The sequence below is a fragment of the Ipomoea triloba genome, chromosome 2 (genome assembly GCF_003576645.1).
Source record: "Ipomoea triloba cultivar NCNSP0323 chromosome 2, ASM357664v1".
NCBI lineage: Eukaryota > Viridiplantae > Streptophyta > Magnoliopsida > Solanales > Convolvulaceae > Ipomoea > Ipomoea triloba.
This window is the reverse complement of record NC_044917.1, coordinates 11937123-11946514: the sequence shown is the minus strand read 5'-3', so window position 1 is coordinate 11946514 and position 9392 is coordinate 11937123. Positions and strand designations below refer to the sequence as shown.

Genomic DNA, 9392 nt, shown 5'->3' with positions numbered 1-9392 from the left:
ATAGAATTATTTTTCCAGATTGATCTTCTTCTTCACAAAAAGATGTTGGACTCCANCCAGGGTTCCTTAGGAACAATTAATGGTGTGTATAACCCTTGGGGGAGAGATCGTGATTTAGCTTGTTTGCAAGTAACTCATTTGCTAACAAACAATTCCACGTCCCTTCTTAACTTGGGCCAAAAGAAGTGTCCATGTAGGACTTCATAAGTTTTAGTCACACCGAAGTGTCCCATTAATCCACCACTATGGGCTTCCTTAATAAACATTTCTCTTAAAGAACAATTTGGCACACACAATCTATTTTCTTTGAACAAATATCCATCAAGTAGATAATATTTGCCAATTGGAGTTGTAGAACATGCCTTATATTTTTCTGCAAAATCAACATCATTACTAAACACTTCTTTGAGAAATTCAAAACCAAGTAATTTGGCTTGGAATGATGAAAGTAGAGCATACCTTCGAGATAAAGCATCAGCCACTCGGTTTTCCTTACCTTGTTTATACTTGATAACATACGGAAATGCTTCAATAAACTCAAGCCATTTCGCATGTCTCTTGCTTAACTTACCTTGCCCCCTAAGGTGTTTGAGTGCCTCATGATCGGAGTGTATGACAAACTCTTTAAACCATAGGTAATGCTCCCAAGTCTCAAGAGTTCTTACAAGTGCATATAACTCCTTATCATATGTAGAGTAATTAAGTGCAGGACCACTTAATTTCTCACTAAAGTAGGCAATAGGATGTCCTTCTTGCATAAGAACAGCTCCAATACCTATCCCAGATGCATCACACTCAATCTCAAAAGTTTTATCAAAGTTTGGTAACGAAAGTACCTGAGCAGAACACAATTTTTCCTTGAGGGTTTGAAAGGCTTGTTCTTGTTTAGGGCCCCATTCAAATTTAACATCTTTTTTTACAAGTTCATTCAATGGGGCTGCAATTGTACTGAAGTCCTTGACAAATCTCCGATAGAAACTGGCAAGACCATGGAAACTACGGACTTCAGTTGCTGTTTTTGGTGTTGGCCAATCTCGAATTGCATGTATCTTGGTCTCATCTACTTCAATGCCTTTAGAACTTACTATAAAACCAAGAAAAACAACACTTTCCACACCGAAATAGCATTTCTCAAGGTTAGCATACAATTGTTCTCTTCTTAAAACAAGAAAGACTTCTTTAAGATGTATTATACGCTTTTGAGGGTCTTTGCTGTAAATGAGAATATCATCCCAATACACAACAACAAATTTTCCAATAAAATTCCTAAGAACATGGTTCATCAATCTCATGAAGGGGCTAGGGGCATTTGTTAATCCAAACGGCATAACTAACCATTCATAGAGACCATTTTTAGTCTTGAAGGCAGTTTTCCATTCATCTCCCTTTTGCATTCTAATTTGATGATAACCTCTTCTTAGATCTATTTTACTGAAAATTTCAGCCCCATGCAATTCATCAAGCTTTTTTTTTTTTTTTTTTTTTGTAAGAAACAAAGAAAGTAGAAGAAGTATATGTGATAGAAAGAAACAGAGCACATTAATTTCAGGTAATGCTTAGATATAAATTCAACAATTCAAACTAAAAATCAAACCAACCTTATCCTTTCTTTTTTTTTTTTTTTTTCTTTGCTTTTTTTGTTTTGTTTTTTTTTTTTTTTTTTTTTTTTTTTTTTTGTTTTTTAACAAACCTCCAATAAAGTAAACTTCAACTAAATTAAAAATACAATAGTAGAATAGATTAAAAGAAGCTTGATGGTATCTAACCTTTATAAGGTAACCAAATCAAAGCTATGAATATAAAGAGTAAAAGTACGGAAATGAATAAAAAAAAATAGACACAATAGTAGATATGAAATTTAAAGTAGCAAGGAAGAGTAAATATGAACTTTAATTAAGATAGCAATAATAGAATAAAGCAAGAACGTAACGGATATAAGGGAAAAGGAAATGGAACAACAGTAAATATGAAATTACAGATAGGAATAATGGAATAAGAGAGAGAAAAAAAAGGAAATTAAAGATAGGAATGATAGAATAAGAAGAAAAAAAAAAGGAACTTGGCTCTGATACCAAACTGATGCGTACACGGATTGCTTCCCGCAATAAGTGCACACTCAAGGAATCACTCAAGAACCTTTCGTGTCCAAAAGAGGATCTTACCTTGTAGACTCTTGGATTTTGAGATCCCAACTCTACAAATGCCTCACCAAACTAACAAATAATACTCTCAACCCTTAGATTATTAAGCAAGGCTAAGAATTAGAGTATTAGGAATCTAGCACTAGAATTAAGATACAAAAATAAAATTAGCTATATAATATGAGTAATAGTATTCTTTTTGGGTTTTTGGATATGTGTGTGAATATAAAGAACAAGATAAAGGGATAAACTAGCTTCTCACTAGCCTACCAAGATTGAATGCTTCTCACAAACAACCTAAACTTCAATGCACTTCTCATGCAAAGAAAAGAGAGAAATTTCACTCAAATTGAATTCTTACAAGGTGTGTCTCAAACCATTGGGTTTATGGGGTATTTATAGGGGAAAATAAGGTATTAAATATTCTAGGTCACTAATCCCACCCAAAATAAAAAATTACAACTTTGTAAAAGTAATTCCCACCCAAAATTAAAAATACAAAATAATTTCCCACCCAAAATTAAAATACAAAATAATTTCCCACCCAAAATTAAAAATACAACATTTTGCAAAAGTAATTTCCACCCAAAAATAAAAAATACAATTCTTGCAAAGTAGTTTCCCACCTAAAAAAAATACACCTTGCAAATAATTTCACACCGGGAAATTTGATCTGATACTGAAGTCTGAATTGTCTTCAAAAGTTTTTATGTGAAGACAATTGAATAGAATTATTTTTCCAGATTGATCTTCTTCTTCACAAAAAGATGTTGGACTCCAATCTGTTTGCACAAAAGTGTTAAAAGCCTCTTGAATCTTCCTTGACTTAGATCTTGTTACCGGGCCACTCGAGACTTTTAATGGATCATTTATTTGTTGCATTCCGGTCTCATCACTAGTTCTACAAGAGTTTCTAAAGAATTGAGCTCAGTTCAATTCTCCTTTGAAGCGACCTTCAATTCTCTCTCACATAGGTGATTCTTTCCCGAGTATCCTGCATACTCAACATATGTCAATCGACATTCGAATCATTAAAGCATCAATGTGCTAACCTCGTGCGGGAGTCACTGTTCTAACGAGGAGTAGTAGGGAGTCCGAGACCCCCACAGTGACTCACATCGTTCCATAATTTAGTTGTCCCATTGAACATATGTGCCAGCTAGGTTAGGTATCCACTATAGAAATTTTATTCCAAGGGCTTTAGACCCATTCCTCGTGTCAACTTCTCCACAACTTCTTTGCTCAACCCTTTGGTCAGCGGATCCGCTATATTGTCTTTTGACTTTACGTAGTCAATCGAGACAACACCAGTTGTGAGAAGTTGTCTAATGGTATTATGTCTATGACGTAAATGTCTAGACTTACCATTATACATATGATTTCGTACTCTCCCAATTGTGACTTGACTATCACAATGCACACATATTGGAGGTACATGTCTTTCCCAACTAGGAATATCTTCCAGAAAATGGCGTAGCCATTCAGCCTCTTCATAACACTTTTCTAAGGCAATCATTTCATATTCCATCGTGGATCTGGCTATTACAATTTGTTTGGAAGATTTTCACGCAACGGCTACACCGGCTAGTGTAAACACGTAGCCACTCGTGGATTTAGAATCCTTAATATCCGATATCCAGCTAGCGTCAGTATATACCCTTAAAGTATAGCAGGATATCTTGTGTAGTGCAGTCCAAGGTCACGAGTATACCTTAAGTATCTCATAACCTTTACTATTGCCTTCCAGTGCGTCTCACCAGGGTTACTCGTATACCTACTGAGTTTACTAACCGCAAAGGCAATATCCGGCATAGTACAGCTCATAAGATACATCAAACTATCAATAACCCGAGCATATTCTACTTGAGAAATGCACTCTCCGTGGTTTTTGGTTAGTTGAACGTTCGTATCAAATGGTGTCTTAGTCAATTGACCATCATCCTTGTTAAATTTTGCAAGGATTTTATCAACATAATGCGATTGGCTCAACACAAGACCATTAGGTCTTTTAATGATCTTACCCCGAGGATTAAATCAACCAAACCCATATCCTTCATGTCAAATCACGCATTTAACATGTTTTTGGTAGACTTGATCATCCGATCATTACAACCAAAGATGAGAATATCATCCACATATAAACAAAGAATGACATATTTGTCTACCGTTTCCTTAACGTAGACACATTTGTCACTTTCGTTTATTTTAAACTCATTGGTTTACATCGCGTGGTCAAACTTCTTGTGTCATTGCTAAGGCGCTTGTTTTAAACCATAAAGCAATTTAACTAACTTACGTACTTTCTTTTCTTGGCCCGGAATATATACAGAGGCGCTTGTTTTAAACCATAAAGCAATTTAACTAACTTATGTTTCTTGGCCCGGAATATATATACAGTGGACGAGAGGATTAATAGCATTAATCATGGCATTCAAAACTTGGTTTAATAACCATGGTGTAACCTACAAAACAGCCCTCCACTAACAGAGATTAACTCTGCCACTAACAAGAAAATAACTCTGGAAATACTAATTTCGTAATGCTGGAAAACATATTAAAAAATATGGCATACATGAGTCAAGCCTTTTCAGACTCATTTTGAGATTTGATTTGTATCCCCCTGCGCGCGAGAGAGAACCTCTATGCTATACAAGTCAATATGCCTTAAAAAGGCTCTTGTATAAATAGTGGTGCAAACCCACTTTTCCAACTAATGTGGGACAAAGCTACTTAAGCTTTTCCACATTCAAATTCCATCTCAAATGAGTCTACTTTGAGAACCAATTTCTCATTTACTCATTATCCATTTTGAGCGTACAATATATCAAACTCTTCATCTAACTATGAAGAACCCGAATCCACTTTGACCTGAACTAAATCAGATGTGAACCGCACTTATATTTGTACCACAAAATGGCCACTTAAAATGTCATTTATGCTATTTTCCAACATACTATACTTTTGAAAGAATGTAATACTTTTACATTTTTATTTAGTATTTTACATGGTCTCTTATAAGTAACAAACATTTTATTTCTAATTAGTATGGAGTATTATATTTTTCAGTATAAGTATTATATTTCCATCTTGACACGATCTGTCTCACAATAAAAAATGATTCGTGAGACAGTCTCACAAGAGAGTCACTCTAAAAAAAATATTATGAACATAGTACAACATAAATTTTATTAAACACGCATGAGCGTCATAGTATAATGTTTATGTGTATTAAGCTTTTTTTTTCTTTTTTTTTTAATATGAACATCATATAGAAGGAACATTATAAACCTCCTACAGAGTTAATAGAAATAATATGATGTACGTTTAGTGTAGTGTTTACAAACATTAATGTTTAGGTACGATGAGTGCTATTAGACATGATATTTTTGTAATATAATATTTATGTGCATTAAACTTTATTTTTTTTATGAACATATATAAATAATAATATAAATCTAATATAGAGTGAATGAAAATACATATGATGTACATTTAGTTCAGTGGTTATATATGGACATTAATGTTTATGTTTATAGACATATAGAACAAATATTATGAACATAGTACATGACAATGTTATTAAATATAATGCACTAATTGACACTTAATATAAAACGACATCATTTTGGATTAATATCCACCATGCATGCAAGGTTGACCCTGGTCCGCGATATAATTTATTGGTTAATTATTAGTGACTACCAAAGACTTTATTGTCAAGTAACATAAATGTGGTTCTCCCAAATGGAAGGTCACAAATTTAAACCTTAATAGCGGCATTGATTCTTTGTGGGTTAATAGTACTAAAAAAAAAAAAAAAAAAAACTATTAGCGGCTAGAATGGAACTTAATTCATTTCGAGTTACATGTATATAAAATTAAATTTACATCATTTTGAGTTGAGTATATAATTTTTACCAACTCACTCAATTATGCTTATTAGGAGTTTGTGACCCAGTTTCATAAGGAGTCTTTTGTTACTTCCTCAGCTGTCAACTCCTCCTATATATGATCCCAATAATTTTCTAAAATCTATAAATAGTGTGTATATCCTGAATAAAAATAACAAAAATGGAAAAAGCAAAGGGAAACATCAAAATCAAAATCAAAACCACAGCATACACACAATATTTTTTTTTTAAAATTTTAAATTTTCTCTCTCTCTTTTTGACGCATTCCAATCAATATTTGTCAAAAGACAGATAGAAAAGAGGCCAACAAAAGCATATATTTTCTTTTTCCCCTTTGTTAAAAATTTTAGCTTTCTAAAGCTCTCATCCCCTATGAATAATTCCCACTCATTATCTTTGTTGCTTAAAGCTTTCCCTCTTCCCTTATCCTCTCTCTCTCTCTCTCTCTCTCTTCATTGCCAAATGCCAATCCAACACATACATACATACATCAAATGAACCAACCACAATATAGCCTTAGAGAGAGAAGCTAAACTCAAGTAAGGAAAAGAGAGTATTCTCATAATAATTCCATTCTCCAGAGAGTGAGAGAGAGAGAGAAGAGAGAGCCCACAAGAATTTAATAAGGTTTTGTCGCTGTTTCTATCTTTAAATTAAATAAAAAAAAATGAAATATTGAGAGAGAAAAGAGAAAGAGAAAGAGAAATAGAAAAGGTTTTTCATTTGAGTAGTAGTGTTTAGATTTATATAAATCTATTATTCTGTCACGCATGTGATCATGGAACGAGGAGGTGATGATCATCTCCACCACCACCATCACCACCACCACCACCATAACCGCCGCCCGACTTTTCCGTTCCAATTGCTGGAGAAGAAAGAGGACGAAGCATGCTCCAGCAGCTCGTCCTCCGCCACTACCACCACCACTACCACCGCCATCGTCCCGTATCCTTCTCTCGCAATCTCCTCCTCCGTCGATACTAGCGGAGCAAACCCTAACGCCGCCGCTGCTTCGGCGGAGCCGTCGAAGAAGCCGCCGCCGAAGCGGACGTCGACGAAGGACAGGCACACGAAGGTGGACGGGCGGGGGCGGCGCATCCGCATGCCGGCGCTCTGCGCCGCCAGGGTTTTCCAGCTCACCCGCGAGCTCGGCCACAAGTCCGACGGGGAGACCATCGAGTGGCTGCTCCAGCAAGCCGAGCCGGCCGTGATAGCCGCCACGGGAACCGGCACGATTCCCGCCAATTTCACGTCGCTTAATATTTCCTTGCGGAGCTCCGGGTCGAGCATGTCCGTGCCGTCCCAGCTACGATCTCAGTATTTCAACCCTAACTTCTCCCTCTCGCAGCGGCGGAGCCTCTTCCCGGCCGGAATCGGGTTATCGCCGGCGGATAACTCCGCCACCACGCTCCTCAATTTCCAAGCGGCCAATATCAACATCAATAACCCTAGTATGAACCTCTCCGCCGCCAAGCCGGAGCTCCGCGACAATTCGATCGATTTGACGGAGCCGACGGCGGAGGAGGAAGAGAGCATCGGGCGGAAACGGCGGCCGGAGCAAGATTTACAGCACCAAATGGGGAGTTATCTCCTGCAATCCAGCGCAGGGACGATGCCCGCGAGCCACGCTTCCGTACCGGCAAATTTCTGGATGGTAACTAATTCAACAAACCCCGTAATGGGCGGGGCGGGCGGCGATCCAATATGGACGTTTCCGTCCGTTAGTAACAACGCGGCGGCTTTGTATAGAGGCACGATGTCTAGTGGGTTGCATTTTATGAATTTTCCCACGCCGGTGGCGCTGCTGCCAAGTCAGCAACTCGGCGCCAATATTGGCGGCGGCGGCGGCGGAAATGGGCTGGGAGAAGGGCAGTTAGGCATGTTTGCGGGGCTAAACCCGTATCATCGCTCCGGCGGCGGCGGCGGCGGCGTATCTGAATCTCAGGCCAGTGGCTCTCATTCACACCACGGCGGGGATGATCGCCCCGACACCACAAGTTAACATTCACCGAGTCATGAGACGATATTCATCGGAATTCATGAAGCTGTTCATCAATCCCTCCACTTATGTTGTGTAGTTTGGATGTTTAAACATACACGTGAGGTTTGATTAATTATTTTCTCTCAAATTTCAGTTTTAATTTTTGTTTCTTTTTCTTTTCTTTTCTTTCTTTCTTGCTTAATTCCCTCTGATTTTTATTCCTTTTTTTTTCCTTAATTTTCTTGTGTGATTAGTATGCCTGCCGGTTTTAAGGTTTGGAGAAGGCAAGAGACTGAAATATCATTTGATTTTTCCATTTAATTTACACAAATATATGGTTTGTGGAGTTCTTTAGCATCTTTATTTTCACAATTTCACTTTATAAATTTGCTCTTCTTTTTTGCATGGTAATTTAACCCAAATATATATATATCTCATTTCAACTCAGAATTTCTTTATTTGTAAGAGTTTAAACCCAGCATGATAGACAATTCACATGTAACCTTTTACAGATTCACGTGTTTCTTACATATATGTTCTATCTAGTGCATAACTAATGGTAAAAACTTTTACTCAAAAAATAATTTAGGTTATAAAACTATAATAAATTTAAAATAAAAATCACCGGGCACTTTCCCTTTCCCTTTCCCTCTCCTCTTGTTATAACCTTTGATCCGTTATTGCTTAGTTAGACGAGACATTGGATCTTGTAAATATTTTAACTTTAAATCAACCTGGATATTTCTTGTTAGCTAGGTATTTACTACTTTTAGTAAAATAGCCAAGCAATATAAACATCTGGTTTTAAATATTTAAGTTATAAATTCGATTTTAGCATCCACATATATATATATATATAGTTAACACCTTAACGGTTGCCTTCGGGGCTTAGCTTAGTTGGTTTCATCGCCTAGCTTAAAGATTATGATGGGAGGCAGCAATGTGAGTAGTGTTGGAATGGATCCCTTATGCGCACATAAAAATTAAGATCTGGTGGACTAATTGTGCAACTCGCAATTTACTAAAAAATACCTTATGCACATATGAAAACTAATATCTAACCGGAGGGCTGACTGCGCCACTGGCGAGTCTAAAAAAAAATTGAGTTAACAGTTATTGTGTTATAATTTTATTGGAATTTGATTAAGAATATAATAGAGGGCCTATTTGTGACCTATAACATAGGGAATGTAACAGTACGATTTGCAACATTGTTGGAGGAATGGATTGAGAAGAAATAAAATTTCTTTTCTCAAATTGATTGTATGTTGTGATCCCTTCTGTCACATTGAATAAATGGCTAATAGCATGTCTTGATTAAAAATTTATTTTAAAAAAAAATTAATATTTTGGAGTGAA

General features: G+C 36.5%; 1 protein-coding gene across 1 annotated transcript; it reads left to right on the top strand.

Annotated features, from left to right (window-relative positions):
* Positions 1-6467: 6467 nt before the first annotated feature.
* On the top strand, positions 6468-8387 carry LOC116011353 (transcription factor TCP14-like). The gene has a single exon (XM_031250908.1). It carries the CDS (start codon positions 6831-6833, stop codon positions 8052-8054), a length of 1224 nt encoding a protein of 407 aa, XP_031106768.1. The 5' UTR covers positions 6468-6830; the 3' UTR covers positions 8055-8387.
* Positions 8388-9392: the final 1005 nt, after the last annotated feature.